The following is an 18159-nucleotide window of genomic DNA, read 5'->3' on the forward strand; positions in this document are numbered from 1 at the left end:
GGATCCCTTTCAACAATGGCTTTCTTCTTGCCACTCTTCCATAAAGGCCAGATTTGTGGAGTAGACGACTAATAGTTGTCCTGTGGACAGATTCTCCCACCTCAGCTGTGGATCTCTGCAACTCCTCCAGAGTAACCATGGGCCTCCTGGTTGCTTCTCTGATTCATTTTCTCCTTGTCCGACTCTTCAGTTTGGGTGGACGGCCTCCTCTTGGTAGGTTTGCGGTTGTGCCATATTCTTTCCATTTTCTTATGATGGATTTTATGGTGCTCAGAGAGATGTTCAAAGCTCTGGATATTTTTTTATAACCTAACCCTGCTTCATATTTCTCCACAACTTTATCCCTGACCTGTTTGGTGAGCTCCTTGGTCTTCATGATGCTGTTTGTTCAGTAATGATCTCCAACAAACTCTGAGTCCGTCACAGAACAGGTGTATTTATACTGAGATTAAATTGCAGACAGGTGGACCCTATTTACTAATTATGTGACTTGCAAATGTGACTTGTGAATGCAATTGGTCGCACCAGATCTTTGTTAGGGGTTTCACAGTAAAGGGGGTGAATACATATGCACTCAACACTTTTCAGATTTTTATTTGTAAATAATTGTGAAATCCATGTAATATTTCCCCCCACTTCCAAATGATGCACTATTTTGTGTTGGTCCATTACATAAACTCACGATGAAATAAATTTTAATCTGTGGTTATAGCATGACAAAATGTAGAAAAGTCCAAAGGGGGTGAATACTTATGCAAGGCACTGTACATCTGTCATCACTGTTGTTCCCTCCTGCAGTTCCACAGAGCGCCCCACCTCCCGGCTCTCCGGTGCAGATGGTACCTCAGTCCACTCGCACCCCTCCCTCAGACAGGACACGGAGAGCCCCCCCTCCAACGCCGCCCAAACCCAGGCGACCAAGTTAGTAGAGGCGAGGGGGCGGGGTTGAGGGCAGGGCTGGGCTCACCTGGTTTCCTTCCACCTGAACTCAAACATCCTGCCTCCACCTCTCTGCGTTTCCTGTTTGCAGCATGTGCAGCAGCTGCTTCGTCTTCACTGCCACCCTGAGCGGCTGTGGGGGGGCGGAGCCTCTCTCAGGGATTAATGCCACTTTAACTAAAGATGCTGATCAACAGACTTTTATATCTTCAGCTCAGAAACATTTTTAAAACATGTTTCATTTGTTGAGAACACATTTATCGGCAGATATTTTGATTAGAGCCAATTTGGAAAATATGTATTTTACAAGTTCTACCTAATTCTACTTATTCATCAACAATTTTTTAATGATTGCTAAGATACAGAGAAACTCACGAGACTCATACAATTCTGATCATTATATTATATATTATAATAAATTATATTACAGCCACGTACTTTTAGATGATTTTAATTAAAGTGTCTGAAAGTTTAGACATAAAATGTTATTAGATGTTAATTTCATAATGTTAATTTGAACAAAGACGTCACTGAATAAACTCAGAAAATCTTTGTTTTTACATAAAGAAATTAAAATTCTTAAATTTATTTTAAATATAAATATATTGTCAATTTAAATTTTAAGCCCCCGCCCCTTTATAAACCTCTTATTTTATTTTTAATTAACTTGTGGCCTCTTATTAAACAGTATGTGACCTTTACATGTGAATAATTATCGTCATCACCTGCTTCAGCTTCAGTGACTCTTCTTCCTCCATCTAACACCTGCTTCTGTTATTATTTTATTTATTTAAGATGGTTGGATTCAGTCTGAACCTGCAGCTCCTCCTTGTCCTTCTCTTCCCTCCTCTTCCTCCTCCTCTTCCTCCTCCTTGTCCTTCTCTTCCTCCTCTTCCTCCTCCTCCTCCTCCTCTTCCTCCTCCTTGTCCTTCTCTTCCTCCTCTTCCTCTTCCTCCTCCTTGTCCTAGTCCTTCTTCTCCTCTTCCCCCTCTTCCTCCTCCTCCTCCTCCTCCGCTTCATCTCACTTCATCTTTGCTGCTTGTTTCTTTCAGCCTCACTAACAGTTCAGGTTTAATTTGGGGATTCAGGATTGAAAGTAATAATGAAAAATGTAATTTATGGTCTATTGTCAGTTTATTGTTTAAATAATTCGTATGTGTTTTTTACTTCATAGAAACATTCAGATTGAACATTTTATTATGAAATTATTATATAAAATCCCATTTCAAATTAAGGTGAACTAGAGTCAGTAAATTCTAATACATTTATTTTGAAATGTTATAATTTGTCTTTTGTAAACACTGATAAAAACCTAATGTCTTGGGTAATAATTTGTTTTTTAAAGTCAAAGATATGAAATCTCTAAATATGTAATAATTAATTAACCTAAAGGAAATCTTTCATCTCCCTCAGGTAGTTTCCTGAAATAAACAAATAAATAAAAATCCGATCTTATTGTTAAACTCGCACCAGTTGTTTCTGTTTCACATCAGCTCGTGAAGTTGGACTCAGATTGGGTCTTTTTGCTAGTTCCCTGTTCCTCCTCTAATCCGTGTCCTGCGTCTGCTCCTGATTGGTCAACAGCCTGCAACCCGAACGCCTGCCGGGCGTCGGGCCGCGGTCTGCAGCCGAAAGGTCTGAGGGTGAACGACGTGGCAGATTTTAAAGTTTACACTAAAGGCGGCGGCAGCGGGGAACTGGAAGTCTCCGTGCAGGGACCAAGTAAGACGCCACCACTCAGTGATCACTTTGGATTTGTTGGCCACTTTCAGTCAGATTGATGTTTCTATCCTGAACTCAGACGGCCTGGAGGAGCCGGTGAAGGTCCTGGAGGTGGAAACCAGTGTGTTTGAGTGTAATTATTATCCCATCATGATGGGAAAATACATCGTCACCATCACGTGGGGAGGACACAGCATCCCCCGCAGGTGAGCCACCGACCCGCCGGCAGCACATCCTGTTGCAATTGAAATGTTCCAGTTATTATATTTATCATTTCATGTAAACACTGAATTATTAAGGATCTAGCATCGAGCCATGAGGAACTCCAGAGGTTAACAATATTCTGCAAGTTTCATGAAACATGTTACATTTTTTCTTTTTTTAAAAATCTTAAGGACTTGATTAGTTTGGACTCATATCAAAAATGTCGTCATGTTTTATTGATTCCATTTTTTTTCTGACCAGCAGAACAAATCTTTGTAAAATGACTGAATTAATGCATTTACATGATTTGTTTATACTATGCTGTTAACTACATTCTCGTTCTAGTTTTCGGTATTAAAATATATTTGATATCTTTTGAGCATGGCAGATGATTATGTATCAGTTAAATCTGTAATGTGTAATAATAATGTCTAACGTTACGTCTTCAGTCCGTTTGAAGTGCAGGTCGGTGAGGAGGCGGGGCCTCAGAAGGTGAGGGCCTGGGGCCCGGGGCTGGAGACCGGGGCGGTGGGGAAGAGTGCGGACTTTGTGGTGGAGGCCATCGGGACGGAGGTGGGGACGCTCGGTACGTGTTGACCAATCATCACCACGCAGGCTACCACCGGGAACCTTTGACCCAATATCTTTGATTTTAGAAGCGTCACTGCACAGGTCTTACGTTTTGAAAGTAAAATTCTTTCTGTTTTGTCACAGAAAACTGAGACAGTAGGACGTCTGTGTTTTTCATAGCTTCATATTATTCCAGGGAAAACAGATAAACAGCAGTGTCATCAGCAAACAGAGACATAATGGACGGACGCTGTACTACGTAAAGTTTTTAACATGATATATGTTTTTGAGCTGGTAAAAACTATATTGATTTATATTCTGTGTCTCAGAGAATTTAATCCATAGAACTTTACATGAAATATAAAAATTCAACTTAAAGATGCACCCATCACACCCCTGCTCCCCTGAGGATGAACCCTAGAGAAGTGAAGTGACTCACGTGTTGTTACAGGTTTCTCCATCGAGGGCCCGTCTCAAGCTAAGATCGAGTGTGACGACAAAGGTGACGGATCATGTGACGTTCGTTACTGGCCGACTGAACCCGGCGACTTCGCCGTCCACGTCATTTGTGACGACGAGGACATCAAGGACAGTCCCTTCATGGCTCACATCCTCTCTGCTGCCAACGACATCTTCCCAGAGAAGGTTCCACCACAAACCTTCAAATGATTTCACACATGTAAAGTGTTGACTGTTAATAACGTGTGGGACGTCCTCAGGTGAAATGTTACGGTCCCGGTCTGGAGCCTCTCGGCTGCATCGTCAACAAACCGGCGGATTTCACCATCGATGCTCACGGAGCCGGACGAGGGGAACTGAAGCTCTACGCTCAGGTGACCTTCTGCCTGTTCGGATCAAACCTCGTTCTTCTGCCGTGATGCAGCTACGTGACGTGTTTGTGTTTCCAGGACGCCGAGGGTTTCCCCATCGACATACAGATCACAGAAAATGAGGACAGCACCTTCCTCTGCGTTTATATTCCCACTAAACCCATCAAACACACCATCATCGTGACCTGGGGCGAGGTCAACGTCCCCAGCAGCCCGTTCAGGGTACGAGGCCTCGGCCGCTCAAACACCTTTACACTGATGTTTGAAAATCAAAACTAGTTTAAACACTGAGACAGCAAAGCTACGAGTCATAATCTCTTAAGATCTATTATATTGAATATTTAAAGGATCATTTCACAGATACAATCATTTGTACATATTCACATATTCATATATTTGAACAATTTTGATGTTTATTTTGAGAGAACCAAAGAGGACCCAGGCTAGAACCCTGAGGTTCTCCGATTTATATGAAGCAATGTGAAATTATCAAAGGTTATTCACTTATCTGTTGTTGTTTATTTGTTGATAAGTTGATACTTTGAATTAACATCATAGAAACAATAATAATACAATGTGTCAAATAGCAAAAACAAAGGCGTCAGAAATATATATACATATAAAATGTAATGTTGCGGACCAGGTGACGATCGGTGAAGGCAGCCACCCGGAGAACGTGAAGGTTCACGGTCCAGGCGTGGAGAACTCGGGACTGAAGGCCAACGAGCCCACGTACTTCACCGTGGACTGCAGCGAGGCCGGCCAGGGTCGGATTCTCTTTTACTTCTTCATAATGTTTTAATAATTACGTTTGTTATCACTTCATTCCTGAAAACGCTCTTTTCTTCCTGCAGGTGACGTCAGCATCGGGATCAAATGTGCTCCAGGCGTGGTCGGAGCTGCCGAGGCCGACATCGACTTCGACATCATCAAGAACGACAACGACACGTTCACGGTGAAGTACACGCCCCCGGGTCCCGGACAGTACACCATCATGGTCCTGTTCGCTGATCAGGTGAGACGCAGGTTCACGACCTCTGAAAAACAACACTGAGCTCGCCTGGACGCACCCCTCACCTTTTATGTTACAACAGGAAATACCCATCAGCCCCTTCAGAATAAAGGTGGATCCCTCCCATGATGCAGCTAAAGTCCGAGCAGAAGGACCTGGACTGAGTAAAACCGGTGAGAGAGAATCTCTAAAGAAAGAAAGTGAGCAGTAAAACCTGAGCCTCATGATGTCATATCCTGTCCTTCAGGTGTCGAGGTGGGGAAACCAACTCACTTCACCATCTACACTAAAGGAGCAGGAAAAGCCAAACCCGAGGTTCATTTCACTGCCGCCACTAAAGGTGAAGCCGTCAGAGACTTCGAGATCATCGACAACCACGACTACTCCTACACCGTCCGCTACACGGCCGTCCAGCAGGTGAGACCACGCCTCCTCCGCCATCCGCGTTCCAACATGAAGACGAGCAGCTCGGTAAACATGTCCACTGTTTGTCTCAGGGCAACGTGTCCGTCACCGTTTGTCACGGAGGAGACCCCATCCCCAAAAGTCCCTTTAACATCAGTGTGGCGCCGCCTATGGACCTGAACAAGGTCAAAGTTCAAGGGCTTAACAACAGTAAGTCAAACATCAGACATAAAAGTATCAATAATCATATATTATTCAAATGTAAATAATGACAATAAAATAAGTTTCTCTGAGCGAACATCATCTGCTTTGTTTTTTAAACGAAGAGGTGGATGTTGGGAAAGATCAGGAGTTCACCATCAGTACACGAGGAGCTGGAGGTCAGGGCAAACTGGAGGTCAAGATCACTTCCCCGTCACGTCGACCAATCCCCTGCAAGCTTGAGTCGGGAACAGCCAATGAGCTTCACACAGTGAAATACATCCCCCCCGAGGAGGGGCTGCTCCGACTGGACGTCTGCTACGACGGACACCCCGTCCCAGGAAGTCCGTTCACTGTGGAGAGCGTGATGCCGCCCGACCCGACCAAGGTGAGTCGCATTTCAAGTGAAGAAGAAGGAAAGATCTGATCCCCCCCCCCCCCCCCCCCCCGACAGTTAAATGCTCAGTTTCAAACCTCAGACTGAACGAGTCGTCTGTTTCGTCTGAACCCTCCAGGTGCGGGCCTATGGTCTAGGTCTTCAGGGAGGCGTTGTGGGTAAACCCGCCCCCTTTGCCATTGACACCAAGGGAGCGGGCACCGGCGGTTTGGGGTTGACGGTGGAGGGGCCGTGCGAAGCAAAGATCGAATGTCAGGACAACGGTGATGGCTCCTGTTCGGTGTCCTACTTACCCACTGAGCCCGGTGAGTACGCCATCAATATCCTGTTCGCTGACCAGCACATCCCCGGCTCCCCCTTCAAGGCCGTGGTACAAACCGCCTTCGATCCCAGCAAGGTGACGGCGAGCGGCCCCGGCCTAGAGCGAGGCAAAGTCAACGAGGACGGATCGTTCACGGTGGACTGCTCCAAAGCCGGAGAGGCGGAGCTCACCATCGAGATCATCTCAGACTCTGGAGCCAAAGCTGAAGTTCACGTCCAGAGCAACAGCGACGGGACCTACTCCATCACCTACATCCCACAGGTCCAGGGCATGTACACCATCACCATCAAGTATGGAGGACACGCCGTGCCCACGTTCCCCGTCCGCCTGCAGGTGGAGCCGGCTGTGGACACCAGCGGAGTCGAGGTCTACGGACCTGGAGTCGAACCCAGAGGTGAGAACAAACTCTACAGAGATAACTTTTTGATTTGATTAAATCAAGAAATAAATCTCCATCAAATATGAATCATTCAAACGTCATCTGTGTTTTATTTTATTATTATTTATACAGTATTTTTCTGTCGTGGTCAGACAATGATGGAAGTCAGGAGGTCGAGGTTCATGTTCTTCGTCTCTGGACCGAAGTCGGTTTCTTGACGTCAGCGCTCGTTGGTTTATTTACTGACACGTAATAAAGTCTGCAGCTCATTTAAACTTGAACTTTCCTCGTTATGTTTCCTTCTCTTTTAAAACTCATTTATGAAAAGCGTGAATGTTGCACAGAGGCTGAATAACATGACGACTGCTTCCTGTGTTTCCTGACCAACACCTGCTGGATGAATGTTTGATTTGTCTCTGGTCTCCAGGCGTCCTGAGGGAAGTCACCACACATTTCATCGTCGATGCTCGGTCGCTCTACAAAAGTGGCAGTCAGATCAAAACCTGCATCTCCAACCCGTTAGGCGCCAACACAGACGCCTACATAACCGACAAGGGCGACGGGACGTACCGGGTGGAGTACACGCCGTATGAGGACGGTGAGTCGGGGGGGCAGGAGGCTGCAGAGCTGCTGCTGGTTTATAGATGTTTTTCTTCACGTCGTTAAACACAAAAAAAAAAGAAGTAAAATCGCTGCTGGGTTTTAAAACATCGCAGTGAAGAGATGATCCAACTGAAACCAGACGTGAACTTTATTATTTTATAGTGTGAATATGATGATTATTATATGAAAGTGTTTCAGTGACAGTGAGTCGAGTCTCTGGCGAGCAAGTGATGCACTCTGGGTATAAATAGCTGCAGACAGATGGTTTTCCATTGATAGTTACCTGGGACATGCCCAGTGCATTGTGGGACAGGAATACTCAGAGAGGCGTGTGCTCTGCTGTCAGTCTGACACACACGTATGCTTGTGCGAAAGGTTGTTGGTTCTAAATCTCAAAGATTCTCAGGAACCTTTGAGCAACAGCTTCTCACTGACGTCGGCTGAGAACTGAGGTTACTATTAGTAACCACCAGCCGCCAGCGCCGCCTGTGACATCACGTTCACTTGAACATCACGGTTTGTGATTAACGTACAAACCGCTGAGCTCAGCCACAAGTTGCCAAACGATGGTTGAGATCCCTGCAGTGATGACATCATGACGCCTCCTCCTCTGTGTCAGGGACGATCTGTGATTCTCGTCTCGTTGTGTCGTCAGGTTTACATCTGATCGACGTTCTGTTCGGCGACGTCTCTCTGCCGAAGAGTCCGTTCAGAGTGACGGTGACGGAGGGTTGTGACCCCAGTCGAGTGCGAGCGTACGGTCCAGGTCTGGAGGAAGGACTGGTCAACAAACCCAACCGGTTCACCGTCGAGACCAGGTCAGTGACACGCATCTGAAGATGTCCGACCGCCACTGTCTGGTTTCTCATCGTCTGGTTGTTCCTCAGGGGAGCAGGCACCGGGGGTCTGGGTTTGGCCATAGAGGGTCCGTCTGAGGCGAAGATGTCGTGTAAAGACAACAAAGATGGCAGCTGCAGCGTGGAGTACATCCCCTTCACTCCTGGAGACTACGACGTCAACATCACGTTTGGAGGTCTCCCTATCCAAGGTGAGGGATCCACTTATTAGAGCCTGAGTTTAGATCTTCAAAAGTTCAGCTGGGGTGAAACTCACCTGAGTGTTGGTGTCACAGGAAGTCCTTTCAGGGTCCCAGTGCGAGAGCTGGTGGATCCCAGTAAGGTGAGATGTTCAGGTCCTGGACTAGGAAGTGGAGTCAGAGCTCAGGTCTGCCAGACGTTCACTGTCGACTGCTGCAAGGCCGGCGTCGCTCCGCTGGAGGTTCAGCTCTACGGCCCGACAGGTGAGACCATGAGAGCCACACTGGTTCTTCTTCTTCTGATTCCTGAGGGACACGTCCATGGACTCAGACCTCAGCCTCAATGATTGATCACATGATGAAACGTTTCTCCTCAGGTGTGACCGAACCCATCAGCATCAGCGACAACGGTGACGGGACTCACACGGTGAACTACACTCCTGCCAACGATGGCCCGTACACTGTGTGTGTGAAGTACTCCGACCAGGAGGTTCCTCGCAGGTCGGTGCTGCACAGATCAGTTCCTGATTCCGTCCTCTTTGTCTTCATGGTCGAGGTCTAACGTCTCAAACGTCTCTTCTCAGTCCGTTCAAGATCAAGACGTTACCGGCTCACGATGCCAGTAAAGTTCGAGCCAGCGGTCCCGGTCTGAACGCATCAGGGGTCCCAGCCAGTCTGCCGGTGGAGTTCACCATCGATGCCCGGGACGCTGGAGAGGGACTGCTCACCGTCCAGATCCTGGTGAGGCTCACGTCCTGACGCAGTCCGGCTCAGAATGAAGGTTCCAACTCAAATGGTTCTTCAAACCAGCTGTGAAGGAAAAGCTGGTGAAGTGAAGAACGTTTGAGATGAAACCAGATTCAGTTCCCTCGTGTTCCTGCTGCTCACGTCTCAGAGCTGTGGAACTTTTCTGTTTCATTGACTCTGAATAAGTTTGTTGTTCTGAAGGAAACTCTGACGTCACCTCGTTGAACTCGTTTCCTGTAGAACAGGAAGTTCATTCTCTGTTTCCATGAAGGTTTCAACCAGGTGACATCAACAGATAAACACAGATCATGAGCTGGAAAATCAGAACCTGTGAATTAAAGTTTCCATGATTTGAACTCGCAAAGTAAAAAGTAAAAGCACAGATGTGTGGGCGTGGCCTGAAACGAGGATTTATGACTTTATGAGTCGTCAATAATCAAAACAGTTTCTGTGTCGCTGAGTCACCCCTCGTCTCACCCCTCGTCTCACCCCTCGTCTCACCCCTCGTCTCACCCCTCGTCTCACCCCTCGTATCACCCCTCGTCTCACCCCTCGTATCACCCCTCGTCTCACCCCTCGTCTCACCCTCCCTCACCCCTCGTATCACCCCTCGTCTCTACCCTCGTCTCACCCCTCGTCTCACCCCTCGTCTCACCCCTCGTCTCACCCTCCCTCACCCCTCGTCTCTACCCTCGTCTCACCCCTCGTCTCACCCCTCGTATCACCCATTGTCTCACCCTCCCTCACCCCTCGTCTCACCCCTCGTCTCACCCCTCGTCTCACCCCTTGTCTAACCCTCCCTCACCCCTCGTCTCACCCCTCGTATCACCCATTGTCTCACCCTCCCTCACCCCTCGTCTCTACCCTCGTCTCACCCCTCGTCTCACCCCTCGTATCACCCTCCCTCAGCCCTCGTCTCACCCCTCGTATCACCCATTGTCTCACCCTCACTCACCCCTCGTCTCACCCCTCGTATCACCCATTGTCTCACCCTCCCTCACCCCTCGTCTCTACCCTCGTCTCACCCCTCGTCTCACCCCTCGTCTCACCCCTCGTATCACCCTCCCTCACCCCTCGTCTCACCCCTCGTATCACCCATTGTCTCACCCTCCCTCACCCCTCGTCTCTACCCTCGTCTCACCCTCCCTCACCCATTGTCTCACCCTCCCTCACCCCTCGTCTCACCCCTCGTCTCACCCCTCGTATCACCCATTGTCTCACCCTCCCTCACCCCTCGTCTCTACCCTCGTCTCACCCTCCCTCACCCATTGTCTCACCCTCCCTCACCCCTCGTCTCTTCCCTCGTCTCACCCCTCGTCTCACCCCTCGTCTCACCCCTCGTCTCACCCCTCGTATCACCCTCCCTCACCCCTCGTCTCACCCCTCGTCTCACCCTCCCTCACCCCTCGTCTCTACCCTCGTCTCACCCCTCGTCTCACCCCTCGTCTCACCCCTCGTCTCACCCCTCGTATCACCCTCCCTCACCCCTCGTCTCACCCCTCGTCTCACCCCTCGTCTCACCCCTCGTCTCACCCCTTGTCTAACCCTCCCTCACCCCTCGTCTCACCCCTCGTCTCACCCCTCGTCTCATCCCTCGTCTCACCCTCCCTCACCCCTCGTCTCTACCCTCGTCTCACCCCTCGTCTCACCCCTCGTCTCACCCCTCGTCTCACCCCTCGTATCACCCTCCCTCACCCCTCGTCTCACCCCTCGTATCACCCATTGTCTCACCCTCCCTCACCCCTCGTCTCACCCCTCGTCTCACCCCTCGTCTCACCCCTTGTCTAACCCTCCCTCACCCCTCGTCTCACCCCTCGTCTCACCCCTCGTATCACCCATTGTCTCACCCTCCCTCACCCCTCGTCTCACCCCTCGTCTCACCCCTTGTCTAACCCTCCCTCACCCCTCGTCTCACCCCTCGTCTCACCCCTCGTCTCACCCCTCGTATCACCCATTGTCTCACCCTCCCTCACCCCTCGTATCACCCATTGTCTCACCCTCCCTCACCCCTCGTCTCACCCCTCGTCTCACCCCTTGTCTAACCCTCCCTCACCCCTCGTCTCACCCCTCGTCTCACCCCTCGTCTCACCCCTCGTATCACCCATTGTCTCACCCTCCCTCACCCCTCGTCTCTACCCTCGTCTCACCCCTCGTCTCACCCCTTGTCTAACCCTCCCTCACCCCTCGTCTCACCCCTCGTCTCACCCCTCGTCTCACCCCTCGTATCACCCATCGTCTCACCCTCCCTCACCCCTCGTCTCACCCCTCGTCTCACCCCTCGTCTCACCCCTCGTCTCACCCCTCGTATCACCCTCCCTCACCCCTCGTCTCACCCCTCGTATCACCCATTGTCTCACCCTCCCTCACCCCTCGTCTCTACCCTCGTCTCACCCTCCCTCACCCATTGTCTCACCCTCCCTCACCCCTCGTCTCACCCCTCGTCTCACCCCTCGTATCACCCATTGTCTCACCCTCCCTCACCCCTCGTCTCACCCCTCGTCTCACCCCTCGTATCACCCTCCCTCACCCATTGTCTCACCCTCCCTCACCCCTCGTCTCTCCCCTCGTATCACCGTCCCTCACCCCTCGTCTCACCCCTCGTATCACCCTCCCTCACCCTTCGTCTCACCCCTCGTCTCACCCCTCGTGTCACCCCTCGTCTCACCCCTCGTCTCACCCCTCGTCTCACCCTCCCTCACCCCTCTACTCACCCCTCGTCTCACCCCTCGTCTCTACCCTCGTCTCACCCCTCGTCTCACCCATTGTCTCACCCTCCCACCCTCCGAGCTTCTAACACGGGACACAAACATGAAGAAGACACAGACGAGGAATCGAACGCCTCCAGGATCAGTTTGTTCTGCTCCCGTTTCTCTTTGCAGGACAAACCGTGGTCATGTGGCTCTTTGATGTGCAGCGGGTCACTTCAGTGTTATAACGTTACTGTTTGTCTACGTGTTCACAAACCGCACATGTCCAGGATCCAGAGGGGAAACCTAAGAAGGCAAACATCCGAGACAACCGGGACGGGACGTACACGGTGTCCTACGTCCCCGACATGACGGGACGCTACACCATCACCATCAAATACGGAGGAGACGAGATACCGTACTCGCCGTACAGAATCCACGCCTTGCCCACCGGGGACGCTAGCAAGTGTCAGGTTACAGGTCAGGCTCCTCCCATCACTGCTCTATCAACCAATTGGATTTCTTCTCCTGAAACTGTTGTTTTCCCACAGTGTCGATTGGAGGACACGGTCTGGGTGAGTTGTGATTAAACTTTGTTCAGTTACATGACAAAAATGGGTTTGATCAAATGTTTTTATATAAATAAAATTCAGCAGGGACTCAGTGACTTTACGTTCAGGATGATGTTTGTGACTCGTGTCCTGATGTCTTGATCTCGTCAGAATCAGGGATCGGCCCGGCCATCCAGATTGGCGAGGAGACCGTCATCACTGTGGACGCAAAGGCTGCCGGTAAAGGTAAAGTCACCTGTAAGGTGTCGACTCCTGACGGAGCGGAGCTGGACGTGGACGTAGTGGAGAACGCAGACGGGACGTTTGATATCTACTACACGGCCCCGGAGCCCGGGAAGTACGTCATCACCATCCGGTTCGGAGGGGAACACATTCCCAACAGCCCCTTCCACGTGGTGGTGAGTCCCAAAGCTGTAGGGGCCACAGGGACATAAAGGGCCCCAGGGACATACAGGGCCCCAGGGGACAAAGGGACATAAAGGGCCCCAGGGGACAAAGGGACATAAAGGGCCCCAGGGACATACAGGGCCCCAGGGGACAAAGCGACATAAATTTTAATGTTTTTAAATGTTTATTAAATTTAAAGAGAAAAAATGTCACAAAGTTTTTTCTGCTGAAAAGGAATCTGTGTTTGTGTGTGTGTGTGTGCGCGCGTGATTGTGTTAACTGTGTGCATGTGTGGTGTGTGTGTGGTGTGTGTGTGTGTGCTTGTTCGGTCAGGCGAGTGCCTCTGGTCCATTAATAGAGAAGCCATGTGACCAGCTTCAGTTACAGCAGACGTTCTCTCCCTTTGTGGGATTCTCCCCTCGATGGGTACATTACATTATACTGTACTCTGTACTATAGTGTTCTATACAGTAAATGTGACTACATTATATTAAACTGTACTACTACACAGTTTATACTGTATAGTATACAGGAGCATGGTGACAATAACTCCACCCCCCCACCCCGTCTGTTTCTGGTTTTTCAGGCGACCGATGATCCCATCAGCCCCGTGGACGGGATGGAGCCGGAGCTCCGCCCCTTCAGTCTCGTCATTCCCTTCACGGTGCAGAAAGGAGAAATCACAGGTGACGTACTGCAGCTCTGTTCACTTTACTGCTGCTCTGTTCACTTTACTGCTGCTCTGTTCACTTTACTGCTGCTCTGTTCACTTTACTGCAGCTCTGTTCACTTTACTGCAGCTCTGTTCACTTTACTGCAGCTCTGTTCACTTTACTGCAGCTCTGTTCACTTTACTGCAGCTCTGTTCACTTTACTGCAGCTCTGTTCACTTTACTGCAGCTCTGTTCACTTTACTGCTGCTCTGTTCACTTTACTGCAGCTCTGTTCACTTTACTGCTGCTCTGTTCACTTTACTGCAGCTCTGTTCACTTTACTGCTGCTCTGTTCACTTTACTGCAGCTCTGTTCACTTTACTGCAGCTCTGTTCACTTTACTGCAGCTCTATTCACTTTACTGCAGCTCTGTTCACTTTACTGCAGCTCTATTCACTTTACTGCAGCTCTGTTCACTTTACTGCAGCTCTGTTCACTTTGCTGCTGCTCTGTTCACTTTACTGCAGCTCTGTTCACTTTACTGCTGCTCTATACACTTTACTGCAGCTCTGTTCACTTTACTGCAGCTCTGTGCACTTTACTGCAGCTCTGTTCACTTTACTGCAGCTCTGTTCACTTTACTGCTGCAGTAAAGCTCTGTTCACTTTACTGCTGCTCTATACACTTTACTGCAGCTCTATTCACTTTACTGCAGCTCTGTTCACTTTACTGCTGCTCTGTTCACTTTACTGCAGCTCTGTTCACTTTACTGCTGCTCTATACACTTTACTGCAGCTCTGTTCACTTTACTGCAGCTCTGTTCACTTTACTTCAGCTCTGTTCACTTTACTGCAGCTCTGTTCACTTTACTGCAGCTCTATTCACTTTACTGCAGCTCTGTTCACTTTACTGCAGCTCTGTTCACTTTACTTCAGCTCTGTTCACTTTACTGCTGCTCTGTTCACTTTACTGCAGCTCTGTTCACTTTACTGCAGCTCTGTTCACTTTACTTCAGCTCTGTTCACTTTACTGCAGCTCTGTTCACTTTACTGCTGCTCTATTCACTTTACTGCAGCTCTGTTCACTTTACTGCAGCTCTGTTCACTTTACTGCAGCTCTATTCACTTTACTGCAGCTCTGTTCACTTTACTGCAGCTCTGTTCACTTTACTTCAGCTCTGTTCACTTTACTGCTGCTCTGTTCACTTTACTGCAGCTCTGTTCACTTTACTGCAGCTCTGTTCACTTTACTTCAGCTCTGTTCACTTTACTGCAGCTCTGTTCACTTTACTGCTGCTCTATTCACTTTACTGCAGCTCTGTTCACTTTACTGCTGCTCTGTTCACTTTACTGCAGCTCTGTTCACTTTACTGCTGCTCTATACACTTTACTGCAGCTCTGTTCACTTTACTGCTGCAGTAAAGCTCTGTTCACTTTACTGCTGCTCTATACACTTTACTGCAGCTCTATTCACTTTACTGCTGCTCTATACACTTTACTGCAGCTCTGTTTACTTTACTGCAGCTCTGTTCACTTTACTTCAGCTCTGTTCACTTTACTGCAGCTCTGTTCACTTTACTGCAGCTCTATTCACTTTACTGCAGCTCTGTTCACTTTACTGCAGCTCTGTTCACTTTACTTCAGCTCTGTTCACTTTACCGCTGCTCTGTTCACTTTACTGCAGCTCTGTTCACTTTACTGCAGCTCTGTTCACTTTACTTCAGCTCTGTTCACTTTACTGCAGCTCTGTTCACTTTACTGAGGCTCTGTTCACTTTACTGCTGCTCTATTCACTTTACTGCAGCTCTGTTCACTTTACTGCTGCTCTGTTCACTTTACTGCAGCTCTGTTCACTTTACTGCTGCTCTGTTCACTTTACTGCAGCTCTGTTCACTTTACTGCAGCTCTGTTCACTTTACTGCAGCTCTATTCACTTTACTGCTGCTCTGTTCACTTTACTGCAGCTCTATTCACTTTACTGCAGCTCTGTTCACTTTACTGCTGCTCTATACACTTTACTGCAGCTCTGTTCACTTTACTGCTGCTCTATACACTTTACTTCAGCTCTATTCACTTTACTGCTGCTCCATACACTTCACTGCAGCTCTGTTCACTTTACTGCTGCTCTGTTCACTTTACTGCAGCTCTGTTCACTTTACTGCTGCTCTGTTCACTTAACTGCAGATCTATTCACTTTACTGCAGCTCTATTCACTTTACTGCTGCTCTATACACTTTACTGCAGCTCTGTTCACTTTACTGCAGCTCTATTCACTTTACTGCAGCTCTGTTCACTTTACTGCTGCTCTATACACTTTACTTCAGCTCTATTCACTTTACTGCTGCTCTATACACTTTACTGCAGCTCTGTTCACTTTACTGCAGCTCTGTTCACTTTACTGCTGCTCTATACACTTTACTTCAGCTCTATTCACTTTACTGCTGCTCTATACACTTCACTGCAGCTCTGTTCACTTTACTGCTGCTCTGTTCACTTTACTGCAGCTCTGTTCACTTTACTGCTGCTCTGTTCACTTTACTGCAGATCTATTCACTTTACTGCAGCTCTATTCACTTTACTGCTGCTCTGTTCACTTTACTGCAGCTCTGTTCACTTTACTGCAGCTCTATTCACTTTACTGCAGCTCTGTTCACTTTACTGCTGCTCTATACACTTTACTTGAGCTCTATTCACTTTACTGCTGCTCTATACACTTTACTGCAGCTCTGTTCACTTTACTGCAGCTCTGTTCACTTTACTGCTGCTCTGTTCACTTTACTGCAGCTCTATTCACTTTACTGCAGCTCTATTTACTTTACTGCAGCTCTATTCACTTTACTACAGCTCTATTTACTTTACTGCAGCTCTATTCACTTTACCTCAGAATTGAGCAGAAATAAAAAGATCACATTAGAAAACGTTTCTGTTTTTGAGGAGCGTTATTAGTTAGTTATTAGTTATTATTTGTTTAAGAGGAATATTACGTTGAGGGTAATAAAAGTATTTTTTAACGACTTTTATTTATTCTCTATTTCCTTCATGTTAATTAGTCTCCTGGTAACAGAACTAGCCGTTTGGACTCGATCACGTCGACATGACGGATTTAACTATGAGAAGAAAGTGAAGAAGTTTACCCTAAACTTTTAAAACAGAAACTAATAAAGTTTTTATTGAACGTTATTAACAACTATGACTGAACAGTTTTTTCTTTAATTGTTATTATTTAGGTGAGGTGCGAATGCCGTCTGGTCGAACCTCCGCTCCTCACATCACAGACAACAAGGACGGAACCGTCACCGTGAAGTACTCGCCCTCTGAACGAGGTCTTCACGAGATGGACATCAAATATGATGGAAACCACATCCCCGGTAAAAACACCACGAGGGTCCAACAGTCCGTTCTGCCTCCGGATGAAAACAGACTTCAGCTCTGTCGTGTTTTAATTTGAATAAAGTCATTCGTGTTCGTTCTGGTGTTTTCGCAGGAAGTCCTCTTCAGTTCTACGTTGATGCCATCAACAGTGGTCACGTGACAGCGTACGGCCCCGGGCTGAGCCACGGCACCGTGAACCGACCGTCTACGTTCACCATCGTCACTAAAGACGCCGGCGAAGGTGACGTCACATGACCGGAGTCTGTTTGAAGGAGAAACGTTGGACTGACTGTACGTGTGTTTCTGCAGGGGGTCTGTCTCTGGCGGTGGAGGGTCCGTCTAAAGCTGAGATCAGCTGTAAGGACAACAAAGACGGGACGTGCACCGTGTCCTACCTGCCGACCGCGCCGGGCGACTACAACATCATCGTCAAGTTTGACGACAAACACATCCCCGGCAGCCCCTTCACCGCCAAGATCACCGGTCAGAGTTCTCTCTTACTAGCTTTCTGCTTGTAGCATCTCAGAGGCTCTTTTCTGAAAGGTTTCAGAATAAAAGCTTCTCACTCTTATCACATTAGAACACTTTTATTTTGAAAAAAATGATCAAAATCAGCTCAATGCAGCAACACGTCTGTTCGATACCTGATCTGATCAATGAGCTCCGTTCGGACCGTGACGCCAAACGAGAATCGGTGTGAGTCGTCATGTGGAGTTCCTCAAAGTTCAGATTGTTTTCTGTATAAATTATTCTACAAACTCAAATCTAATATAGAAATTAGATTTAATCAGTGATGAAATGGAAATATCTGTATAAACTGTATTTGATCGACAGGCGACGACTCCATGAGGACGTCTCAGCTCAACGTCGGCACGGCAACAGACGTGTCCTTGCAGATCACGGAGTCGGACCTGACGAGTCTGACGGCGAGCATCCGGGCGCCGTCCGGCAGCGAGGAGCCGTGTTTGCTGAAGAGGCTTCAGAACAGACACATCGGTCAGTTGCTCCTGCTGCAGGATGTAGTCAGGAAAAGACCGAGAGTAGACGTCTCTTCACGTGTCCAGATAACCCCCCCGTCCCCGTCAGGACACTCAGACGTGTTGTAAACTTCCTTCCGTGTTT

The 18159-nt window shown here is 48.4% G+C and overlaps 1 protein-coding gene across 1 annotated transcript in view; it reads left to right on the forward strand.

Annotated features, from left to right (window-relative positions):
• The window catches only part of flncb (filamin C, gamma b (actin binding protein 280)), a 33815-nt gene that overhangs the window by 8987 nt on the left and 6669 nt on the right, over positions 1-18159 (forward strand). Inside the window, exons 9-35 of the mRNA XM_053415320.1 lie at positions 2524-2661; positions 2741-2867; positions 3315-3451; positions 3887-4080; positions 4155-4268; positions 4344-4487; positions 4909-5032; positions 5120-5280; positions 5360-5450; positions 5525-5694; positions 5775-5892; positions 6009-6271; positions 6399-6996; positions 7409-7579; positions 8240-8402; positions 8472-8632; positions 8717-8884; positions 8998-9121; positions 9205-9361; positions 12345-12534; positions 12606-12629; positions 12777-13024; positions 13600-13699; positions 16893-17033; positions 17150-17278; positions 17347-17520; positions 17872-18033. Of these exons, the coding sequence (XP_053271295.1) occupies positions 2524-2661; positions 2741-2867; positions 3315-3451; positions 3887-4080; positions 4155-4268; positions 4344-4487; positions 4909-5032; positions 5120-5280; positions 5360-5450; positions 5525-5694; positions 5775-5892; positions 6009-6271; positions 6399-6996; positions 7409-7579; positions 8240-8402; positions 8472-8632; positions 8717-8884; positions 8998-9121; positions 9205-9361; positions 12345-12534; positions 12606-12629; positions 12777-13024; positions 13600-13699; positions 16893-17033; positions 17150-17278; positions 17347-17520; positions 17872-18033 (4491 nt within the window). The remainder of the gene's footprint in view (positions 1-2523; positions 2662-2740; positions 2868-3314; positions 3452-3886; positions 4081-4154; positions 4269-4343; positions 4488-4908; positions 5033-5119; positions 5281-5359; positions 5451-5524; positions 5695-5774; positions 5893-6008; positions 6272-6398; positions 6997-7408; positions 7580-8239; positions 8403-8471; positions 8633-8716; positions 8885-8997; positions 9122-9204; positions 9362-12344; positions 12535-12605; positions 12630-12776; positions 13025-13599; positions 13700-16892; positions 17034-17149; positions 17279-17346; positions 17521-17871; positions 18034-18159) is intronic.

This window comes from Pleuronectes platessa, chromosome 22, assembly GCF_947347685.1.
Source record: "Pleuronectes platessa chromosome 22, fPlePla1.1, whole genome shotgun sequence".
Lineage (NCBI taxonomy): Eukaryota > Metazoa > Chordata > Actinopteri > Pleuronectiformes > Pleuronectidae > Pleuronectes > Pleuronectes platessa.